The 25701-nt window shown below is 39.0% G+C and overlaps 1 protein-coding gene across 5 annotated transcripts in view; it reads left to right on the top strand.

Moving 5' to 3' along the window:
* EYA1 (EYA transcriptional coactivator and phosphatase 1) overlaps positions 1-25701 on the top strand; it is a 357490-nt gene that overhangs the window by 201832 nt on the left and 129957 nt on the right. For all 5 annotated transcript variants that reach the window (XM_073892885.1, XM_073892887.1, XM_073892886.1 and 2 more), the window contains one exon: positions 16262-16339. In XM_073892885.1, the coding sequence (XP_073748986.1) occupies positions 16262-16339 (78 nt within the window). The remainder of the gene's footprint in view (positions 1-16261; positions 16340-25701) is intronic.

Raw genomic sequence — 25701 nt, 5'->3', positions numbered from 1 at the left:
TTAGTAGAGTCTCTAGGTTCCTTAAAGGCAAGGATAGACCTGTTCACTACTGTGTCCTCAGCATCTAGCAGAAGTCTTGGCAGTGATTAAGTGGTCAACAAATATTTGTCGAATGAATGCCCCAGATGACTAAGCAAATAATGCAGGTGAATGATTACAAGAGAAGAGAACCATTCATTTTATTTAAAGGCACTAACAGATTCAATGAGTATCTAACATCTGTTTTTCAAATTTTGAAAGTGACGATTTCACAGATGAATTTATATAATAGTTATATAGGCTGTCCATCCAGAGAACATCCACAGTCAACGTTGCTGCTGATTTTGAATTTGATCTATAGTAACTGACTTGCATTTGACCTGTACTAATTAATTAATTTACTGATGGAAACTGCTCCTATTGGACTTAATAGCATTTAACAATAATGAAGCAACTTCCACATAGTCCCAAGAAATGACTGAATTATAAAAAGATCAGACAGTACAGTTGGGTTTAGTATCCTTACAGGATGGTAAGGAGACATGATTGGAGGGGAATATTCTAAAAGATGAAAAATTTCAAGAATAAGGATAAATATGTACTGTAGTGAAAAAGTCTATACATATGTATTTATAAAATTAGAGTATATATCACACTGTATTCACCATTGCATCATTCATTCATGCAAGAAATATTTGTTGATTTGTGTCTAGAAATTTACCAGATATCATACTTGCCAAGGAGAAGTTTACAGTCTACTGTGATTTGCAGACCTATAATCAGATGACCACTATACTTTATAACAAGGACTATATTATGCAGAGAGGTGGGGACCTAATTATGACTGGGGTGATCCAGGATGGTTTCTGCACACATGTAATACTTAAACTGAGTCTTGAAAAAGAAGTGGAAAAACACTAGGTGCCAACCCAGGAAGGAAGAAAGAGCATGGATTGTAGAGCTGTGGCAAAGACATCCCTCATCTCGGGGGTAGTGTGTGTGTGTGTGTGTGTGTGTGTGTGTGTGTGTGTGTGTGTGTGTGATGTTTGGAGAGGGACATGTGCAGAGTGCATATGCAGTGGGGCTAAGACAGTGGCCCAAAGCAGATGATGAAGGGCCTTGTGTATGAGGTTCAGGAGTTTGGATTCAATCCTGTGGGAGCCGAACATCGGGAGGCTCACAAACCAGGGGAGTGATATGACTGAGTCTGTTTCAAAAATCTACTCCAGTCGTACTCTGCAACTGTATTCAAGGGATGGTGGGTGGGGAGAAAAGACTCTAGGTGAAAAGCTATGTTAGGACATTTTTGTCTGAAGTCATGTACTTACTTACATATTATTATTTCAGTACAAATTTACATCCGATGCTTGCCTTAAAGAAAGTGGAGAAGGCATAATATTAAAAATAGAGAAAAGCATGGGACGCCTGGGTGGCTCAGTTGGTTAAATGGCTGCCTTCGGCTCAGGTCATGATCCCAGGGTCCTCGGATCGAGCCCCGCATGGGACTCCTTGCTCAGTGGAGCCTGCTTCTCCCTCTCCCACTCCCCCCGCTTGTGTTCCCTCTCTCGCTGTCTCTCTCTCTCTGTCAAATAAATAAATAAAATCTTAAAAAAAAAAAATAGAGAAAAGCAGTATTGCACGATGGGGAGAACATGGATTTTGCAGTCAGACTAACCCTGGCTTAAAAAATTGCAGGTTAATGAGAGATGATGGACTCTGAAAAACAAACTGAGGGTTCTAGAGGGTAGGGGGGTGGGGGGATGGGTCAGCCTGGTGATGGGTATTAAAGAGGGCACGTTCTGCATGGAGCACTGGGTGTTATGAACAAACAACCAATCATGGAACACTGCATCAAAAACTAATGATGTAATATATGGTGATTAACATAACAATAAAAAAAATTTGAAAAAAAAATTGCAGGTTAGCTATTTACCAACAATGTAACTAACGTGTGGGTTTTGAAAGGCAGCAGAGCAGGGGCTTGAGAGGGGCTCTGCCATACACCAGTTAGCTAGTGTGATGCTGAGTAATTAACTGCTCGATGGCTCTGCTTCCTGGCCTATAAAATGAAGATAATAATAGTACATATCTGGGGTGCCTGGGTGGCTCAGTTGGTTAAGCGACTGCCTTCGGCTCAGGTCATGATCCCAGAGTCCCGGGATCAAGTCCCGCATCGGGCTCCCTGCTCAGTGAGGAACCTGCTTCTCTCTCTGACCCTCCCCCCCACCATGTACTCTCTCTCTCTCTCTCTCATTCTCGCTCTCTCAAATAAATAAATAAATCTTTAAAAAAAATAGTACATACCTGTAGGGTTGCAAGGATGGTTACATGAATTGGTAAAGCACTTAGAACACAATGTGACTCCTAGGAAGTGCTTAATAGTCATTGATTATTATTATTATTACCATGATCATCATCATCTATGATCTCTGAACCTTGCTTTCTCCATTATACAATGGAGATTGCAGTTTTATCATGGTATTATGGCAATGTCTATTTAAAATACTGAGTATCGCGGTGCCTGGGTGATGACTCTTGGTTTTGGCTCAGGTCATGATCTCCAGGTCCTGGGATGGAGCCCTGCGTTGGGCTCCACGCTCAGCAGGGAGTCTGTTTGAAGATTCTCTCTCTCTCTCTCTCTCTCTCTCTGTTCCTCCCACTCATACTCTTTCTCTCTCAAATAAGTAAGTCTTTAAAAAAATTAAAATACTAAGCACAGTCACTAGCATCAACTACATGCTCAAAAAATAGCAGCTATTATTAAATAATTAAAAATGTTATATTTAAAAAATCTGCTGGGACTGGCTACTGTGTCTCCATGGGAGGAATAGGCTATTTTCTCCTCCTCTGAGGTCCTTCACATTGTGTAATGGCTGTTACACGTTCTCTGAGTACCTGGGCTACTCAGTAAGTACTTACTCAGTTAATACATAGTAAGGGTAGGATTTATGTCAGGGTACTCCTGCAAATTGGTGAAGAATGGGAAAATATGGGGGAAAAGCATGATCTGAGATGTAAATTTGGTAGGTTGATTACATTTTAGGCAAGTACACCATTTTTCCAGATTGATATGATTGAGGTTCTGAGTCCGAGCCAGCTCATCTGCTTCTAATCTTCATACACTAGTTTATTTTACCATCCGCTAATTTGCAACATACACTGATACACTTTTATTCAGTGCCCTGGTATTCTGGGACTTTTCCTATGGCTGTTCGGTTTGCTGATTGTTCAGATTTCCATCAGAGCAATGATTAAGGATGATAAAGCCCTAGTTAGGAAATGTTTGACTTTTCACTTTTTAAAGGCTTCATGAAAGATGGTAATCAAAAAAAAATTTTAAACTAGTTATGTGACTTTAGGCTAGTTTTTAAACACCTTTAAGCTGCAGTTCCCTCATCTTTGAAATGTGACAATTATAATAAATATTTCATAAATTTGCCACGAGGAACAAAGGAACTATTGTTTGTAAAGTCCTTAACACAATTCTCGACATATAGTACGTGCTCAATAATCATAAACTTCTATTTAAAGTATTCTTTTTCCATTCTAAAATTCTACTTAAATATCGTCTATGTCCTAAATTGAGAATATTACTACCTTAATTCTTAATATTAAAGCAATTTTTTCATACTATTGTGCCATGCTTCCATTATTATAACAAGCTAAAAATAGATCCCTCTTTGGAATCTAAATGTAGGTATCTGTTAAAAGTCATTATATGGCACATTTAAGGTTTGTATACTTAGTTATATATACATTTTAATTAACAGAAAGAACCGGAAACAAACATGAACTCTAGTTAATTATGTGAATGGTGAAGTGTTGAAGGAATATATATTGTTTATGCAGCTTATTTTGAAATGCATGAAAAATAAGATGGTTTTATAAGAAATAGGGAAAAGTAAATATTGTAATGTTAATTGTGAGATTTAGGTGGTTGGTTTATGGCTCTTCACTGTATACTTTTTTTTTTTTTTTTAAGATTTTACTTACTTGAGAGCGTGAGTGAGTGAGAGAGCATGAGCAGGGGGATGAGCAGAGGGAGAGGGAGAACCAGACTCCCTGCCCAGCAGGGAGCAGGACATGGGGCTGGATCCCAGGACTCGATCCCGGGACCCCGGGACCATGACCCGAGCCAAAGGCAGACACTTAACCGACTGAGCCACCCAGGTGCCCCTTAACTTTTCTATATGTATGAAAGATGTTATAATAAAATATTGGTGAAAAAAGTGAACCTACAATACTTAACGTGTCCTAGGAAGGAAACATTTGTTTTTTTTGTTTTTGGGGGGTTTTGTTTGTTTGTTTTGTTTTTGTACAAAGAACTATTCCAGAATCTAGCAGAAATACAAAGAAGTATGTGACACTGCTGCTGTCTTAAGGAACTCACAGTCTGGTTGGGGGAGACCAGACTTTTTGAATACTGAGCCCAAACTCAAAGGTCCTACTAAGTCAGTTGAATTATGAAGGTGGAATTTTCCACGTGTGGCTTAGAGATCCCCAGGAGTTGTAGAGCTAGTATTGAGGTCAGCAAATGCTTTTGTGCAAAAAGCTTTGTTTGTAGGAGGAGGAAATTAGCAGGCCACATATATGTTTAACTCTTTTTCACATGGGGACATTCTGTTATCTTCATTAAAACACACATTTTCATGTCTGAAAATTCACAGTAAGTTTTTGTCATTATGCACCTTCTCAATCAGCAGATTAGAAGTAGTCTGTCATTTGTGTTCTGAAATATTTCGGTGTTAGAAAGAGGGCTTCATGTCTGTGATTCAACAGTCTTACACAATTCACAGACCTGTACCTCTGAAACAAATAATACATTATATGTTAAAAAAAAAAAAAGAAGAAGAAGATAGCAGGAGGGGAAGAAAAAAGGGGGGGAAATCGGAGAGGGAGAGGAACCATGAGAGACTATGGACTCTGAGAAACAAACTGAGGGTTCTAGAGAAGAGGGGGTGGGGGAATGGGTTAGCCTGGTGATGGGTATTGAAGAGGGCACGTACTGAATGGAGCACTGGGTGTTATACACAAACCATGAATCATGGAACACTACGTCAAAAACTAATGATGTAATGTATGGTGATTAACATAACATAATAAAATAAAAAAAAAAAAAGAGGGCTTCGTTCTCAAGAAGGTTAGAAGCCACTGATCCAAACAAAAGTGCTCTCAGAGTTTGGAAAAAGAGCTCTTCAGCTTGCTGAGGTCTGGCCAGGCTTCAAGAAGGAGATGGAATCTGAGCTGAGTGTTGGGAAACGGGTAGAATTTGAATAGGTTGAGAAGAGATGGAATGCATTCTAAATGAGGGACCAATCTGAACAAAGGTAGGATAGTTTGGGAGACTATGAGGAGACTAGTTTAGCTGAAGAAGGAATTGATAGGAGATAAGGTTGGAAGGATCAGCTGGAGCCAAACTGTGGAGTACTCCGAACATTAGACTGAGGAATTTGGACTTCAACCTGAAGCCAGCAGAGAAGTCACGGAATATTCTGAGCAAGGGCTTGATATGGTGAAAGTGTTTTAGGTATTAATCTGGCAGCAATTGCAGGGAGAGACTGGAATGGGGGAGAGATGGACAGTCGTACGGAGGCTCATGTAGTCTGCCCAGATTTTATGTGTCAGGGATCTGAGCTAGTGTGGCAAGAATGAGAGTCACAGGAAAGGAAAGTGAAGTCTCAAGAGACCTTTCAAAGGAGCCGTTGTCATCTACCATGGGGCATTTCTTTTACCAAAGAGAGTCAACTAGTTGAGACCTCTCCAGAAGCCATTGTATGGTGCTGCCCCAATATGATTCACACACTACACTTCTGTGACTAACAAGTTCTGAAATTGACTGACAGTTCTTGTGGGCCCTGTATACATTCAGGTTCTAACTTTAGTCTATACATGTTGCTTTGTTTTTCATAAGGTTATGAAAGGTGTGATATTTTGGAAAAACTGATATTTTTCTACCCTCTTTTAGGCAAAAGAGGATGGATGGCTCTAACTTTAAAATTTTGGAGGGTAATAATCCTCCACCAGGGCCAATATACACATATAAAGGAATGCCTGGTTTCCCGAATGGGAACTACCCAAAGAAACACATTTGCTTCACGGACGTATACATTTTTAGATAAAGAAGAAATGGTTAAGTGGCTACTTACAATATTTATTAATTGAATTCTATGTCTTTAAAAAGTGTCACAAAGTATGTAAATTTAGGAGTATTGCTATTTTCCAGTTTCATATTTCACGTAATCATTTTATTTATTCTTTTCACATAGGTGTTTGGTATCCCTTGATGCCACTTTTTCAGTCATTTGACACAGTTTTCAAAAACCTACATTTCCACTTCTACCTCATGGTTTGAGAAGGAGTACTCGTTAAATCCATGAGTGATATTGCCATTGAATCCAAATTGTAACATAATATTATGGTGGCTATGCTTTTATTTTGTCCCACAAGTTTGTATTTGTTATCCAAACAGCATAGTCTTGTGCAGTGTAGCTTTTAAAAGAGTTCTTTTAAGGTCTATTTATAGCAGTAACTAATATTTGCCTTTGAATGGTTATGCCCCATGCATTATTATTAAATCCATGTAACTTACCTCTCTTTTGAAGGATCCAAGCCCAGTCGTTTTTTAACAAGCAAAAATTCCAGTGGTAGACACTATTTTATGTTAATGTGCCTTCTCCAAAGAGTACTTTGTTCAAAATAAGGTAACAATGTGTCCTGTAAGTGAGAGGTTTTACAAGAACCTGCCCATAAATTGACTGAGTGATAATTTGGGAGGAATAAAATGTCATCTTACTTTTGAGCATATACAGTATTATTGTTAATTGCTCTATGCAATGTGCCTAGCAGTATAAAGTCAGTTGTAAGTCATTTGTACATTTTTACCTTTATCTGTTCTCTCAATGAATATTGAGTTTCAACTATGTGTCAGGCATTGTGCTAAGTTCTGCAGGAATATAAAAAGATATAGTTCCTACCGTAAAGAAATTTATAACGGATAAGACTGAAATGTAAAATGAGGTAGAATAGCATGTACTTTCTAAAGGAGGTACAAACTCAGATTTAGTAGTTCAAGGAAAAGAAAAATCAGTCCTGAGTAGTAGGTCAAGCAAGACTTAGCAAAGCGGATGCAACTTTGATTGAACCTGGAAGGAACTGTGAGAGATTTAGTCAGATGGAAATTTTGTTAGAGGGAAAGGCATTAGCAAAACCATGGGTTTGGGGATGCATTACGCATTAAGCATCTCAGTTTAAACCAGTTTAGTTTAAATGTTGAATATATACAGTCATGATTCATGATCTGTAAAATGGGATAATAGTGTCACACAGAAAAGTTAGGACAATTAGATGTGACCATGTATTTTGTAATACTTTTGTGTTCTTGTAAGTTACTAGTTATTATACAAATAGGGAAGTAAAGCAAAAAAAGAAACAAACAAACAAAAACAAACGTCTTGGTGTTAGAGTATGTGTGTGGGAGGCTTAAAAACATGATAAAGGGATGTAACTTAATAGCTTAATTCAGGAGAGCATGGAGAGCTGAAGACCTCAGAGCAAAGAGTGACTCACTCAAATCCAAGCTATGAAGAGATCAGCATCTGCTTAAAGTAGAAAGGCCAATTGCCAACTTTTACAAGAGAAGAGATATAAAGTAATCAGGATAGTGGCTGTGATTTAGAAAGAAGATGGTTGGGAAAGATTAGAGTTGTAGAAATTGTATACCTGGCAATAGGGTGTGAGGAGAGGGGATCTGAGAGAACTTGGGGTGAAGAGGAAACTTTCAGTCTAAGTGACATGACCATTACAGAGGTATAAAATGAAGATTTTATGTTTGAGTAGGTTGAGTTCGACCCTGATCCAGGCAAAGGCACTGTGTAACTGAGATGTGGGGACTGATTCCCATGAAAAAGATGTGCTGGTAGATAGAGATTTGGGAGTTCTCTACATGAAGATGATTTTTTAAACCTCTGGCAAGGAAAGACTAGAGCAGCATTCAGACAGATAAGAATGGCATACAATTAAAAAAACAAAAACAAAAACAAAAAAACGGAATAAGCAAAAGGAAGAAAATCCAGAGAAGGAGATAGATCTAAGGGGAAAGGGGGAATGTCGCTGTGTTGTATTGGGTCAATGATAAGAAGAGAAGCAGAGGAAGGCCCATTCTGTAAAAGAATTAAGGAAAACCAGGATTGGAAAAGTTTGACGTGAGCAATTAAAAAAGTCCTTTTAGTGAAATAGCAGCTATAAAGGGATGAGGGAGAAGACTAAAGAGAGAATAGATGATCCAGATTTCAAGGCAAATTTTTAGGAAACTTGGTGATGAAAGAAGGGAGAAAAGTATCATGGTCGAGAAAAGACTTAAAAATTCAGGGAAACCTGCTTTTTTAATTAAAGTATACCTGACACACAATGTTACAATGAGTTTCAGGTGTACAACATAGTGACTTGACAAGTCCCCATTATACGCTATGCTCACGACAGGTGTGGCGACCATCTCTCACCATACAACACTATTACAATACCATTGACTGTATTCCCTATGCTGGGCTTTTTACTCCTTTGACTCATTTATTCCACAATGGGAAGCCTCATTTCCTAATCCCCTTCATCCATTTTGTGCATTCCCCTACTCTCCTCCCTTCTGGCAATGATCAGTTTGTTCTCTGCATTTACAGGTCTGTTTCTGCTTTTTGTTTGTTCATTTGTTTTGTTTTTTAGATTCCACATATAAGTGAAATCATATGGTATTTGTCTTTCTCTGACTTATTTTACTTAGCATAATACTATGAGTCCATCCATGTTGTCGCAAATGGCAAGATCTCATCTTTTTTTTTTTATGGCTGAGTAATGAATGCACACACACTCACACACTCACACACACACACACACACACACACACACACACACACACACACATATATAGTCCCACAAGTTTATATTATCTATACAGCATAGTCTTGTGCAGTATAAGCTTTTAAAAAAAGGGTTCTTTTAAGGCCTATTTATAGCAGTAGCTAATATTTGCCTTTGAGAGGTTATGCCCCATGAATTATTATTAAATTCATGTAATTTACCTCTCTTTGAGGTAAATTTGAAGGCTCCAAGCAGAGTCCTCTTTTAATAAACAAAATTCCAATGGCAGAAGCTATTTTATGTTATGTGTCTTCTCCAGAGAGTACTTTGTTCAAAATAACATAACTACATGTGTCCTGTGAGAAGCTTTACAAGAACCTGCACATAAGTATATATATGTATATATGTTAGATATGTATGTATTTACACATGTGTATATATATATGTATATATACACACATATCCCATCTTTATTCATCTAACCATGGACACTTGGGTTGCTTCCATATCTTGACTATTATAAATAATGCTGCAGTAATCATAGGGGTACCATATATCTTTTCCATTTAGTATTTTTGTTTCTTTTGGGTAAATACCCACATGTGGAATTACTGGACCATATGGTATTTCTATTTTTAACTGTTTTCCACAGTGGCTACACCAATTTACATTCCTACCAACAGTGAATGAGGGTTCCCTTTTCTCCATATCCTTGCCAACACTTGTTATTTGTCTTTTTGATTCTAGCCATTCTGACAGGCAGGAGGTGATAACTGTCTTTGTCAGTAGAAGAGAAGTAGCCTCTTGAGATGGAATTATTGAGGATTCTGGGAGATCAAATAATGGAGTTTTGTTGCAAAGGAGGTATGAAAGTGACACCAAGAATAGAGGTTTAGAAGGTTAAATCCTACTACAGGAAAGGAAACCTCCATTGAGATGAACCAGTAGGAAACTGGGAGATGTTGCAGGAAGATCATTGAAAGGTTTAATGTACCTTCAACATTCTTTTTTTTTAAAGATTTTATTTATTTATTTGAGAGAGAGAATGAGATAGAGAGAGAGCACGAGAGGGAAGGGGGTCAGAGGGAGAAGCAGACTCCCCGCTGAGCAGGGAGCCCGATGCGGGACTCGATCCTGAGACTCCAGGATCATGACCTGAGCCGAAGGCAGTCGCTTAACCAACTGAGCCACCCAGGCACCCTACCTTCAACATTCTTTATGAAATGTTGGTTAGGGCATGTGCTGAAGAGAATGGGGAATGAGGTGAGGACTGGGGGCTTGAGGAAAGTGGAAAAGACTCCATAGAAACTGTCTCAGGTACAAGAAATGGAAAAGGGAGATTGTCAAGCAACAAGATGACTCACAAGAACATGGAAAGCATAAATTTTAACAAATTTGGTCAGCATGCATATTGTGGCCTCCTCGCCCATGCTCAGCCATCCAGAACAGCAGTTGAAGAGTGAACAGCAAGGGCTTGCCAGTGCTAGGATTAGAGCCTGGCATAAAAGATGCTTGGAAAACGAGATGACCCAGGACTCTAAAGTGGAAGCGCTGGGTTTCCAGACTGGGCCAGTGAAGTTGGAAAGACACGATGTTTTGATGAGCAAGTCTAGTATAAGTGAGCAAATGAAAAAAATAAAAGGTGACATTTCTTGGAGGTCATACAATTCTAGGCAGTGGTGTAGCTGAATCATTTAATAACCAGAATGGAATGAAGGCAAATCTCATTGAGATATAAGAGATGAAGGACTGGATTTTTGATGCTCTTGATCATTATAGTAGGAAACAAAATAGAAAGGAAGACCAAGTGTATGTCAAGCAAAGACAAGCTGTGCTATTATAGTTTGAAAAAAAAGTTACAAAATAAGCTTAGATTCTCCTGGGGTAGGATCTGCTGTTCACCTGGGCTAATGCCTTTACTGTGCAATTCTGGGCCGATTCTTCATAACACAAAGGCTGGCTTCTACTCCAGCAGGCAGAGCTGTCCTTTGATAGTGAACTCCCTTTAATTGCTCTCTTAATTCATGGTAAAAAATTAACCAAATGGATTTAACACGTGTCTCCTCTGATCAGCCCATCATCTTTCTGGAGGCTGTTTATATGACTACAACATTTAAAGTGCAACCAGAAGTTGCTTGATGAGCAGAGTTATACTGTAATGGGTTAGTTGGATGATCTTGAGAGCTAATGTCACCAAGCTCCAATGGCCTGATAGATATGTCTCCACTTCAATTTATGGTGAAGGAATACCGACTTATCTTTTCCGTGGGCCAGTTACAGTATATTCCCCCTACACAGTACTAGAGAGAGAGGCCCACATTTTCTCCTGGGATCCTCAGTCTCACTTGCCATGTACATCATGACCCTCCTGCTATCCTGTATCTTCAGATGGAGTATACACAGATTGTAGTGACAGAAGTACAGTAGTACTCCCTTATCTGCCATTTTGCTTTCCATGGTTCTAGTCAACTGCAGTCTAGAAGTAGATAGTCCTCCTTCTGACGTATCGTCAGAAGGTCAATAAGAGCCAAACACTATGTCACAGTGCCTACATTCTTTACCTCACTTCATCTCATCCTGTAGGCATTTGATCATCCCACATCATCAGAAGGAGGGTGAGTTCAGTACAATAAAATATTTTGAGAGACCATATTCACATAACTTTTATTACAGTATAATTTTTCTGTTGTTGCTAATCTTACTGTGCCTAATTTATAAATTAAACTTTATCATAGGTGTGTACGTATAGGAAAAAGCATAGTACGTGTAAGCTTTGGTACTATCCATGGTTTCAGGCATTCACTGGGGGACTTGGAACATATCTTCCACAGATGAAGGGGGACTACCGTATAATTATAGTTTTCTTACATAATCATGATTAATCCTGTGTTCTTAAGTTACGTTCAAGTTATCTTGATTTGATATTGGCTGTCCTGAGTAAAATGGCCTCATGTTAGATCGTAGGTAAGTCGCTTGACTTTATATTTTTAATTTACTTTTCGAAGGACAAGTTTAACTTTAATGTAAAGTTTATAATAGATTTTATCCCATAAGACTTCAATTTCTCTTAAAGAGACCTATGATGATAAAAGTAATAAAGTATGGCCTTTGGACTGGGCTAATGATTTGTAAACCACTGGACAGTGCTCAGTGATTTCTGAGCATTCCTCTTCTTTTTTTTTTTTTTTTATCCTTGCATGAGTATGTTATCCCCATTTAATAGATGAGTAAGCTGAGACACACAGAAATTGAGTAACTTTCCCAGATTTGTGCTGTGAATAGCAAAGCTAGATTGAAATTCAATTGATAATTCCAAAGCTGGTACTTCTAACAATCTTTATTTGATATTGCTCTCTGGTACTACTCCCCAGGAGAAAGGCATTCAGTGTAGCAGAATCCTGCTACTAGTAATGATGATGATAGATATAGTTTCCACTCCTACTTTATACCAGGTACTTTGTATAAATTTTTACAAATCCTTCCTGCATTCCTGTAATCTAGCTATCATTTAAAAAAAATTGTACATGAGATAATTAAGGTCAGAGATCAAATAACTTTTATAAAGTCATATAGCGGATAACTGGAGTCTTTGACTCCAGAACCAAGGTTCAAAGGTGTTGATAGATGGGAGTTTGTGGCATCCCTGGAGGGTAGCAAGTTGCCCTGTATAGTGCGGGCCTAGAGTACATGGCTGAGCAAAGGAGTTGGGGGGAATTGTGGAGATTAAAGAGGCAAAGGAGAGTTTCTGATTATTTTTAGAGATGAGGAGGTCCTTAAAATATCAGATGGAAGACTGAAGACTTAGAGGGTAAAGAGAAATTCTTGAGTGGGGGCAAAGGAGAATAAAAGTTGCTGTTTTCTAATAGACTGAAATCCTGTAATGAAAGAAAAAGTACAGTGGAGATGAAAGAATTGTACAGTTATTTATTTATTTTTGAAGATTTATTTATTTATTTTAGAGCAAGCAAAAGAGAGAGAGAAAGAGCATGCGCACAGATGGGTGGAGGGGCAGAAGGAGAGGAAGAGAATCCTCAAGTAGACTCCCTGCTGAGTGTCGAGCCTGACGCGGGGCTGGATCCCAGGACTCTCGAGATCATGACCTGAGTTGAAAGCAAGAGTTGGCTGCTTAACTGAGCCACCCAGGGGCCCCGAGAATTGTTTAGTTATTTAGAAGAGAACAGATGCTTCATGGAGTTTTCTTTTCAGATAAGTGTCTTAGATGGGATCATTGTTCTCAGATGTGACAGTACCTTAAATCTCTAAAGACTGGAAAAAAAAAATTCAGGATGTGGTGTTTTAAACTGGAAGCCTTGGAGAGGTGCTCTATGATATCATCTATGGCATATTTATAAATGTGATAGTGGTAGTGAAGATGGATAGTTTGGTGGCTGGAGATCAGTCTTGTCTTTTTAACTTTCTGGTGGGTGTATGCTTGGCAACGACACCAGAAGTGGTCTCCCCTCATTTGGCTTTCACTCAAACTATTTTACATCACAATAAATCTCCAGTTTCTTTAGCATCAGGTCCCTGGTGATCAAAGTATTCAATTCTAGTACCTGATAAAATCATGAATATCCTGGCAGTTACTTTATGTGTATCCTCTTTAATAAATAAATAAATAACTGTACAATTCTTTCATCTCCACTGTACTTTTTCTTTCATTACAGGATTTCAGTCTATTAGAAAACAGCAACTTTTATTCTCCTTTGCCCCCACTCAAGAATTTCTCTTTACCCTCTAAGTCTTCAGTCTTCCATCCGATACTTTAAGGACCTACTCATCTCTAAAAATATTCAGAAACTCTCCTTTGCCTCTTTAATCTCCACAATCCCCCCCCCAACTCCTTTGCTCAGTCTTTTAAAAAATTGGATTCATTAGGAAACGGGAGTCTTTATTCCTTAGAGTATAGATGGGTATATTTGAACAATGGCAAAAGGCAATGTACTTGGGACCTAAAAGAAAAATTATCCTCTTCCTTCCCTTCCTACTTTTAATGGAATTTCAAGTACAATTGAATATGTCTCCTGGGAGTGAAAGCTATATTCGATTGAGCTAATAATATGGAGAATAGCTAGAGTAAGTCTCCGGGGAGGGGGGGGCGGGGTACAAGAGTAGGAGTGGTTTTGGAATAGTCAAGCTTTCACCAAGTAATTTTATAGTCCAATCTACAGAATCATAGATCTTAGATTTGGCAAAGACTTGGAAGTAATCTGGGCTAATATCTTGTACCCTGGAAAATTTCTTCTTCATCATTTTCTCAAGCAAGTGGACGTGGAGGTTCTACTTGAGATCATCCTGTGAGTGCACTAGCCTGGAAGTGTTAACACTCTAGAGGAGGGTGTGGACTGCTGGGGTTTTACTTCCTTCTGTATCCACAGTGTGTGGCACTGTGCCTCAGGTTCCTCGCTCTGTTGTAGAGTAGTGCTAATTATTGGGAAGTGCCACGTATTGTCATTTCTTCAAGACGTAGAATTGAAAACATCCAAAATTAATTCCCATTTCTGCCACTTGTGACTTTGGGCAATTTTGCTAATCCCTTTGGTTTCCATTTTTGCATGTAAAACAAGAAGACAGTACCCAACTAGGGAGTTTGTGAGTTGTACTCTGAGACCTACTTGGAGAATGATTTAAAAGGATTAATCATAATGTCTATAGTCTGACAATAGTAGGCACTTTACATGACTTCTTCTCCTTGAGCCTGATTCTCATCTTTGATCAACGTATGCTCTTTGATTCTGAGTTCAGATCCCTGTGGTAATCTGTCTAGTACAGAGTAAAATAGAGCTATTGCTTTATAGGTACAGGGCATTTATGAGTTCTTTCAGGAAGGGTGGATAGGATGTGGACAACTGGGTAGGACACTTGGGAGCTGTGCACCAGCAGTGGAGGACCCGCTTTCCGCCATCTATGGCAGTATAATGGTTATGAAGAGCAAGATCATTAGATTGCCTGGAGGTGTGAAAAGCAAAGGGAAATACAGGCTTATGTCAGAATTTATTAGCATGAGCTGAGACTTCTAACCCCAAACAACTGGTGGAAAGTGAAAACTTCAGTTACACTATTGTTTGGTCTACATTAAAACAATCACTTGGAGTGATTCCCATTAGACTCACTGGCTTTATTTTCAACTTTGTTTAGAAGCAGTTTAAATAATTAATTTTTTGGAAGTGACTATCTGCTGCAACTATTTATAATGTCTATTTGAAAACTCATTATGCATTAGTAAAAGATTCAAAGGTCAAGGAGGGTGAATCTGTTCTTTGCCTGATATTTATAAGAGATTGGCAATGTTGAGAGAAGGAAAAGCTGCATTTTCTCCATCCTTCTTTCCCATTTCAGAATGTATTTACTTGTGAGAGAAGCCACCCCAAATATTCTCTTGGTAGGACCTTTATTTTGGAAAACATGTTACTGATTTTTAAGTAGCCTCTGAGATATTATTGCATTCTTTCTGAAAACCCATTAGTAGGGATGTATAACTTCTACAAAGTGGTCCACAAATTCCAATGATAGCACTTCACCAGTTGTTTCTAAGAACAATAATGCTATCTCTTCATTAAAACAAAACAAAACAAAACAAAACACCTAAGTCTAGGGAAAAAGGCAAACGTTCTGAGGTGGTCTGGCTTATCTGCTTAATAGGGGTCAATAATACCATCACTGTATCAATGGATTGGGTTGCTATCATGAATCTACAGCATAAATTTGAATGTTTTTATTGTACAGCCACAAAGGACTTTACTAAAGATCAAAATGTTTTCCACAAACTATCTATTGGTTTTATTTTGGAATGAAAAACTTAATTTCTGCTTCATTTACACTTAGTGTGGTTTTGTACTAAGTGTACATCAGATATTGACATATTGGCAGCCAGATATGGCCGAGTGGTAATAATGATCCATTAAATTGAGTACTCTGTTTTTCAGCCATATTGGATAACCAAGAGAGCGTGCGTGTGTCTGCACGTGCGCATGCACCCAGTTGTGTCTGTGCCTGTCCCTGAGCGTGATGAAAACCTACCAGCGTTATTTCCTACTTCAAGTCTTTTTATTCTACCCCTTTGGCTCTGTTTGGCTAAATGGCTACATAACCAAGGAAATACTCTCACATCCTCATCATAGAAATTTTAAGAGTTAAATTATTTGTTAATAAGCAATTCAATTAATATGTAAGGTAATGAATTTAACTACTTTTAAAGTGTTTCTTTTGAAGGATAGCTTGTTACAATGGATCGTTTCCTTAGGGATTAAATAGTTAATGTGTATGTCTTTTTAAAAATTCTATTACAAGTATTAATCTGAATTATATTCACATACTAAAAGACTGTTTTTTAAAATGATTTTCATGTGACTATTTTGAATATAGCTTCTCTACCATGCCTTTACAGATAACTATTAATTGGATATATCATATATGTTGTTTATTTTTGTAGTTAAAACAGAGCCAATGAGCAGCAGTGAAATAGTTTCAACAACAGCAGACGGGTCTTTAGACAATTTCTCAGGTTCAGGTAAGGAATAAATATTAGACTTTCACATTAATACAAAGCATGGTTTTTCTTAGTTTATTTATATATGCAAGTATTTCTCTGTGGTTATATGCATGTATGTTTGTAGTATAAAATTGTACTATAGCTTTACTCAGAGTCCTGTACCTGCAATTATGTTGTTTTTATCCAGTGTTATGAATTATTTGCTGAAAATGTTGATATCCTATAAAGGAGATAAAATCAAAAGTGGTTTTTTTTTCATTTTTCTTCCTCCTAAACTTATTAGGCTTAATAAAAACGCACGCAGTTGTGTCTGCACCTGTCCCTTGACCATGATGAAAACCTACCAGCGTTATTTCCTACTTCAAGTCTTTTTATTCTACCCTTTGGGCTCTGTTTGGCTAAATGGCTACATAACCAAGGAAATACTCTCGCATCCTCATCATAGAAATTTTAAGAGTTAAATTATTTGTTAATAAACAATATGTAAGGTAATGAATTTAACTACTTTTAAAGTGTTTCTTTTGAGGGATAGCTTGCTACAATGGATTGTTTACAATATTTATAATAAAGCCATTATTGCTTTATTATGTTAATGACTCCTGCCCTTTTTCTCTCATTTGTATGATTTTTTTTCCAATTATGCACATTTAGGTAGGCAAAATTTGGCTTCTGATACTCTTTAAGCAGACTTAACCAAACCATCCTCCTAAGTAACTGTCATGTCAACTAGAGATCTAAATTAGACTTTATAAGGCAGCTTTCGGTCCTTAAGTTAGTTTTGATCTCTTTCACATTAACAAAGTTTGTCTCCAACAAACAAAATATCCAAGTTTCATGTCTTTGCTAATGAAATTACTGATAAGAAAGCCATTGTTGTAATAAAGTAACGGTGAGGTTGTGATTATATATTTGCCAAATTACCCAGCTTGGACTATTTCAATAAAAAAAAGTTATTTCTATCATATATAATTCTTAAATTTTTTAACCCTTTTCATAAATCTGCTGTGTTTATCAAACCTCTTAAATGGAAATGCTATACTTACATAAATTTGTAATTGACTTACTCCAGCTCTCAGGATCACTTATTTAATACACACCACAACTAAAAGGAATTATACGTATTACATAACATGAAATACAAATGCATAACTCTTATACTAATGATAACAGATGGAAACAATAAGGAAATAGCAAAAGGGTGTTATATCCATGAGTTCTTTTATAAGACACTTACTAGAATTTGACTTATGCCAGAGAATGTGCTTGGTGCTATTACGGATTAATAGGTGTATGAGAATGGCCCTGGTTTGGGGCTTAGTAGGGTGAATAAATACCAGACCATCATATTGTGCTTTGATATTTCCAGAGGGAAGGCCAAAGATCCCCAAGAAGGGTTTCCCAGGAAGGAACCCAAAAGAGACCGGGTTGGGATGGGGGGATAAGGAAAGGTTTCCTGGAGGAGATGCCGGCACTCAGCCTTAAAAATGAGTAGGAATAAAGCACACGTTGATCTGGGGAGGGGGAAGTTGGACAGATAGAACATTTCATGGGAGGAGACCAAGACACAGAGGCATGGGATTTGGAATTGCCAATGGTTCAGCATTCCTGGTGTGTACAGTGTGAGTGGTGATGGCATGCCGGACAGGGTCAGGATAGAGTCTAGAGAGGCATTTGTGTTCCACATGATGTTTACTATATTCTGAGTACAGTGGGAGGCATCAGAGGAAGGGGGTTGCATGATTGTATTCACATACGGAATCCTGGCTGTAGCAGGAGGGAAGAGGGGCTGGAGAACTGAAGTAGAGAGACCAGATAAAGTCTTTTTGCAGGAATTTAGGCAAGAAATCATGAAGACCTGAGATAAGGTGCTGGCAATGTTATGGAAAGATGGTGGATTAAGGTGTATTTGCAAAGCCGAATTTATGGCATAGTAACCAGTGAGTACAGGGGATTAAGTGAGGCAGAGAGACAGGTTAAGGTGTTGGAATGCAAGAGGAGCATGACTGAGAGGGAAAGGCATGTTGAATGGGAGGCAGCATCCACTCGAAGATGTTGAAGCTCAGGAATGATCTGGAATGGAAATTTTGGGAACGTGCAGGGAGTTAAAGCTAGTGGGCTGTAACAGTTGAAAACAGAATCCAGGGAAGACCAATATAGAGAGACAGGCAGGGAATAAAATGAAAATGCAGGTTTGCAACCGGGAAAGAAGGAAGAGAGTGAGTTGGAAGTAAAGGCAGGAAGGGTTTCAAGGAAGCGCTGTCTATGTGATAGATTGGTATACAGCTATTAAAAATAGTTTGGAAAAAAACTTAATGGCATGAGCAAATGTTAACTATATCAAGTGAAAAGCAGATTACAAAAGAGTAATATGCTCAGTATAATCCATGTGTTTTTAAACATTTATGTATGCATATTTGTCTTTGTGTATGTGTATAAAAATTAGTGGTGTCTTTCTCTGGATGATGGAATATAATTTGAATTTTATTCCTTCTGCCTTTTTTCAAAAATGTTTTACAGTGTATTTGTATAACAGTCATACTTTTAAAAGGAGTAATTTTGAAGTGCAAGTTTATCCAAGTCACATACTGAGAAAAGATAAGTTTTTTTTAAGTATCTCTAGATAATAGTATTGCTTCGCTATTCTTCCTGATATTGAAAACCTGTGGTTTAAGGAATTCCTTGTTCTTAAGAAATATACATCGAAGTAATAGTTAAGGGACATCTTACCCGCAGTTCCAAAAAGAGTGAGCTCTACATGTGTATACATATACAAATCTATAGGGAAAAAGAGACTAGAGAATAAAGCTAATATAATAAGATGTTAGCATTTAGAGAATTGTGGTAAAGGATATCTGGGAAGTTTTTCTACTATTTTTGCAACTTTTCCGCAGTGTCAAGTTATGTCAAAATAAAATCTAAATGAGGAACATCCGTGGATTTAGCCTACAGCAGTTTCAGTGGATGGTGCTTTACTTCCCCTCATGCCCACTTGCCCCTCTGCCCCAGTTCTGTTGTCTCCAATACAGTTCCTAGCAGATACATGTGCTCATAAAGTGCCGTGAGGAAATGGGTGATTTAACTAACAAGGTGAGGAAGTGGAGACAGGGAGGAGAAAACCGTCTTTCAAGTACACAGGTGGTAAAAGGAGCAGAGAAGGTAGTCCATTAGAAAGCAGGAGATAGGGTTGAGGATGGCATTTAGAAGGTCAGGGTGGTTTTGGCTGCCAACACCAATTTTATAGAGGTAGGGGTTAAAGGTATAGATAAAATGGGGATAATCGATGCAGGGAGGTGCCTGCTGGGACAGCAATGGCTTAAATCCTGAACAGAAGTGGATCGCCTTAGAAAAGGAATAACTTTCCTACAGAAACATCGGGAACGATGGACTGGGAATGAATGCAGATGAGTTTGAAGTGAAGGAGGAGTCAGTATGTTAAGGGAATTCCTGCCTGATGCCTCTGCCCAAACCCTCCAGTAGCTCCCGCCTATCTCGGAGTAAATGCTGAGTCCTTACAGTAGCCACGAGCCCCATCAGACCTATTGCCTCCTTCCCACTATTCCTTCAACATCCTGGACAGGCTGCCAGTCCGGACCTTTGCAGTGGCAGTCCCTCTGCCTGGGGCACCTCTCTGTATACCTGCCTGACTCCCTCACCACCTTCTAGTCTGGGCCCTCATCTCCCTTCTCTGCGAGGCACCCCCCACCGCCACCCCGACCATCCTACTTAGTGTTGCAAAACTCTCACTGTAGGGTTCGAGCCTCTCTGACATGCTAAATGCAACCCTCCCTGCCCCCAATAACACAGCCTTTTGCAAACTGTATCATTTACTTGTATATTAGGTTTATTATTGGTGTTTTACCCCCACCAAAATGTAAGCTTGTGATGGCAGAGATTTGTCTTGTTTTGTTAATTTGTTTCCTCGACACCTGAAAGAGTATCTGGTGCTTATTAGGCACTTAGATAGTTACTGGGTGGATGGATGGATGGATAAATGGTTGGATGGATGAAGGTTTCTACCATTTCCTCTGAAGTGACTCAAAGTGAGGATAGTGATAGGCTTATGAGCTGGAAGAGATGGAGAAGATTGAAATAGATGTCACGAGGAATTGGGAAGCCTGAGGCCGCTTGGAATATAAAGGAAGGTTGACAGTAGAGCCAGAGAAACAAAGGTAGAACTATGAATGTGGAGCCTTTATCATAGAGCAATTTTTGTCTACAAGGGTGTTGCTGCCCAGGTCAAAAGGTACTTATCTTGATCCAGGGTTAAGGATTTTCCAGGTCAGGCATGGAAGAATATGGAAGTAAGAGAATTGAGGGTATCAGTAAGAAGAGTTTAAAAAAAAAAAATGATTCATGTATCCTCCTGGGAGAAGTATTTAAAAAAAGGTAAGGAATAACAAATTGAGAGAAGGTAAGGATGTCAGGGGTCCTGCATCTATGATAAGGTTGGAGAACAGATTAGATGGGAATAAGGGAAAGAAAATTCTGACAGGAGAGGATGTTCTTCCCTTAATCTCAAAACTTAGTGATGCCTCTACCATATGCTTCTGTGGTTAGTCCTCCATACTTCCCTTCCTCAGCCTTCATCACTACTTTTAAAATTACTTTTCATTGTCTTTCTTCCTGCTAAACCATAGCGCTATGAGAACAGAGATTTTGTTTGGCTTGTTCACACTTACAGTCCTGGTGGCCATCATGGATTTGAGCACGTGGATGCTGGTCAGTAAATGTTCGTTAAGTAAACAAATGAATTGGTTGATGCTGTTGTGGTGCAAGACTATGGAATGGGGGGAAAGAACGGTCCACAATGCGGTCTTGAGCTTGGTGGTTGGAGTAGAAGGCCAGAGTGGAGGCCTAGATAGAAGGAGAGAAGTGATGGACCCATAACCCAAGATAACATTGAGATTTGTTAGGGGACACAGTTAAATACTAAAGGTTTTGATAAATGCAAGACAGTGTTTAGAAGGTGGGTCATTCATGAAAGTGTTAAAGAATTGTCATAAACCTTAGAGAAGGAAGGGTTTTATGGGAGAGAAAAAAACAAAGCAACAACAATTTTGAAGAAGCAGAAATGGGGTTATGTTTTTCAGGTGTCTGTAATATCTGGAATCTGAGATCATGAGTAGGCTCTACTTGAAAAAGATATGCAGGAGAAGCAGGGTCCTTGGAAAAAGGCTTAGCTGAAGGTGGAACGATAGTTCGGTGAGGGGACTGAAGCTATGGGCGATCTTATTTTCCATAGATTGATTCTCCATGTTGCATAGTGGAGAGAGATAGAGTGAGCTGGGGAGTCAGGTGCGGGTATAGGAAACACAAAGCTTTTCCCTTAATTCTTTTGTTCCTTCTTTCTTTCTGTCTTCCTTGAGTAAAGATGCAAAAGCCGTGGCCTGCTGGAGTAGCTGTGAACAGGACTTAGGGCTTATAAGGGAAAGAGAAAGCAGTCTCCAAGCATTTGACTCCAAAATGGTCTTCACCTCTGGTCACTACTCTGCTTCTGCATGATGGCTTAAAAATTCACATCCCAACCATTTTGGGTGTCTTGATGAAACAGACAGCAAGAATAAAGAGGAAACAGAGCCTTTCTGACATCGGTAGTAACTGTCTCCACCTCTGTCCTTCAAGGAATCTGAGCATCTTAAAGCCTTAAGGAGGCAGTGAGGCTCCTTCTTTTCCAGGAAAATCACCAGGTATCCTGGTATGGGGAGACTGGAGGAAAGCAGTTGATTTTCAAAGGCATGTTGCTGAATTGAAAATTACAAGGCTGTTTATTATGTTCTTAAAATTTAATTATGTTCTGTCCGTTTATTGTTTACCAATGAAAAGTAATATTTTAATGATCTAAATGTTAAGAATAATTGGGGTTGAAAATAATATTTTTAGGGATTTCACAATGTCTTTTCCTTCTATTTCTTCCATTTCCACAAAGCCTAAATTTGTTATTAATTTGTTACAGGAAGTGCCAGTTGATAATATTGATCATACAATGTTGATGTCTGGTGGTATTTGAAAATTGGAAATAGGAACAGGAATGCTTCTAGAGGAGAAAAAAAATATTGTGTATGACAAATAGGACTTCTGTCTTTTAATTGTTCCTAAAAAGATGTAACTTTTGGGGTCTGACTCATCATTCAACAATTCTGTATAGAGCTCCTACTATATGTGAGGCAGTGTTCTAGGCAGTGGGAATACAGCAGTGATGAAGTAGATCAGGTCCCTGCCCTCATGGAGCTTTCATTCTGTGGGACGGAAGATAATAAAGAGGTAAGTGGTAGTGTAAGTAACTAGGCTACCAAAAAAGTGAAAGCAGATCAAATAATGTAGTGAAGAGTGGATGGAGGTCTCTTGTAGAGGGAAGGCCTCTCTGAGGGGTGAGCATACGAGCAGAGATCTCAGTGAAGTGAGGGAATAAGTTTGGGTTTATGTATGTATGTATTTTTAAGTTTGGGTTCATTTAAATGTAATAGGAGGATAATGGGGCTTGGAGTTGGGGGCAGTGGTGACATGATCTGTATTTTTTTTAAGAGGTCACCGTTTGTTGTGTGGAAAACGCTTTATGGGAGAAGAGTGGAGAGGAGGATAAATAGAAACAGGGAGACCAGTGTTGCCCTGGCTCAGAAAAGAGAAGACTGTGTTGAGAAGAGCCCCTGAGGCAGGACTTGAATGTGTAAGGATTCCATTAGGAGAAAAGAGTAGAGAAGAGCGGGAAGGAGGCAAGGTCGGGGGGGGAGGGGGGGGGGTTGTCCCGACTGCCATCCTCTGGTGGCCACCACGTTGGTGATTGGAACAGAGGGGTAAATGAGAGCAGTGAGTTGTCAGGTAGAGGACGTATTCTGAAGGGAGAGCTGGCTGAATTTATGAGAAAATGGAAAGAGAAGAGTTAAAACTTTTAGGCTTTTGACCTGCTTGTCCAACAGAGTGATGTTGATATTCACGAGATGGGAGCAGTGAACTGAGAACCTGCTATTTTGGGGATTTCTATTGACCTTCTCAGTAGATTCTCAAGCTTGGGTCCTCCCCTCCCTCCCTACTACAAGATTTGGGGAACTTCTTTAACTTCTATGTTAGCAATAAGAGAAAGAATGGAGTAATAGGAAACAAATGTGCTAAAACAGAGAGGTATTAGTTGCCCATATGTTCCCAAGGCTCTGGCATATGTAATTTGGAGTTTACTAATGGTAAAATAACCGTTTTATTTACCTTGATGAATGATGAATGATCTGGGAGCGTCCTTTTTGGCTTTAGGTTATTCTGGTCTCACGAAATGAAAATTAATCTGAATTCCTAAATTATTGCTTAAAAAGTTAAAGGTGTTTAGGCAATTAGGAAAAGAAGTACTTGAGGTAAGAGCTGGAAGATTTTTGACTTTAGGCCACACAAAATTGTAGAGATTTGGATTTAGGGAAATCCCAAAAGATATGGCTTATTATATGGCATTATATATTTGATCATTTTAGGGGCACATAGTTAGGTAATTAGTAGCAAGATATTTGGGCAGCATCATGGGTTCTTACTCACATATATTTTATAAAGAATACTATTCACTCCCAATTATATTGCCGAAGAGCTAAATCAGGTTTATTATATATGTTTACATAGGACTTAAAATAATTTAACCACCCTTCATATCATCAGGGGTTAAAAAAAAAAATCTCCTTTGCTTATGACCTAAATCTCACATTGTAATTAAACAAATATTGTTTATTGATTACTTACCACACACATAAAGGAGAGCAAGAGGTCCTGGGCCCCAGAAGCTCCTGGTTAGCAGAGGAAACTAACACCTATACACTACACATGCTAACTATAATGCAGTGTGGTTAAGTGCTACATTGCCAATGTTTACAACACTCCAAGAAAGTACAGAGAAGGAAGACATTATCCTAAAGGGAAAATGATGTTTTAGTCCCAGTGGAGGAGTAAGTGTTTGTCAAGCAGGGGAAAGGCGGCCTCACAAGGCAGAGGGTCTGGTATGAAGAGCCGCTGAGCCAAACATGAAAATGTATGGCATGTATGGGCAATCCTCGAGTCCAGGGAGGCTACAGATTACTAAACCCAGGGGAGGGTAGATGCTTACATCCCTTTGTGTACTCTGCCAAGAAATTTGGAATTTTTCCTAGGGATAATGTGAGCACAGTTGAGAGATGGTAAGTTGGAGAATGGACATGAAGTTTCTAAGAAAGATCACTTTGGTGGCCATGGATGTAGTGTGCGGTGGCCATGGATGACGGGTGGCGTACAGGGAACGTGGCTGAAGCTAATGAGAACCTGAGCCAGGTCAGGGGCTTGGGGATGGAGGATGAGGGACAGCTCAACAGGCAATATCTGGATTTGGGATGGGGGACTCGAGACTCATGAAAATGGGGGGTGGAGGGAAGGAGATGAATTTGAGGGTTTTTCTAGAGTCTGTGTAGGAGGTCGGGAGCTAGTATGTTTTGAGGGAAAGAGTCGGGCAGACATGGGTCAAATACCAGCTTTACCATTTGATTGCTTGGACGTGTTACTTAATTTTTATGCCCCATAGGTACAATGGGAACAAAGAATCCTGCTTTTAAGTATTTTGCTGGACAGATGGTGATGCTGTCCATTGAGTAGAATTAAAAGTACAGAAGGAAGGGCAAATTTGGGGGCAAAGATAGTGGGAATCTGGAGAGCTGAGCTGATGAACACTACACATTGTGCTATTCACTTTGTCAACGATTCCATTTAGTCCTCAAACCATCCTGGGAGGTGTAGGTAGTATTATTGCCATCATACAGGGGAACGTAGCAAGGTTTAGAGGTATCAGGTAACTTGACCAAGACAACACAGGAGCTGGAACTTTAGTGTCAGCCGAAATTAAATTCTGATTCCAGAACCTGTGCTTAATTACCACACTGGGCAGCCTCCCAGATCTATGTGTATACACCTATGCTATGCATATAATCTTAAAGCTTCACGGAACTCACCTTACCCTGTGTAATAACCTTGATATATGCTATTCTGTTATTCTGTTTGTTTGTAAAAAAACAAAACAAAACAAAATTGCTGGGTGTAACCTGCGCAGTTGAGTTTATGATGTTTTCATGGGTCCTGACTCACAATTTGAAAAACCCAGGGATAGAGGTGGAAAAGCATAAAAGGGATTTCTATGGCTTCCATCATCGGGTTGCACTGGGTTTTTGTTCTTGTTTCATTTTTTTTTTTAACTTATTTTTAACTGTGATTTTCCAGGGAAGGTATTACTCCTCCAGCTACTCTGCTGGATAAATCTCTTTTGCCCTTGGCCTCTTTGCAGGCTTAGCAGAGAGGAGTAGGAAAGGTTGTCATCACGGATGACCTGGGCAAGTGGCAGGCCTGTTGTCCAAGTATTCTCTCACTAATCCTTTCCTCCTATAAACTGC

This window comes from Callorhinus ursinus, unplaced genomic scaffold, assembly GCF_003265705.2.
Source record: "Callorhinus ursinus isolate GAN/ISIS: 27379988/994484 unplaced genomic scaffold, GSC_fseal_2.0 scaffold5, whole genome shotgun sequence".
NCBI lineage: Eukaryota > Metazoa > Chordata > Mammalia > Carnivora > Otariidae > Callorhinus > Callorhinus ursinus.
Note: the sequence above shows the minus strand (reverse complement) of the source record. Positions and strands in the feature narration are given on the sequence as shown.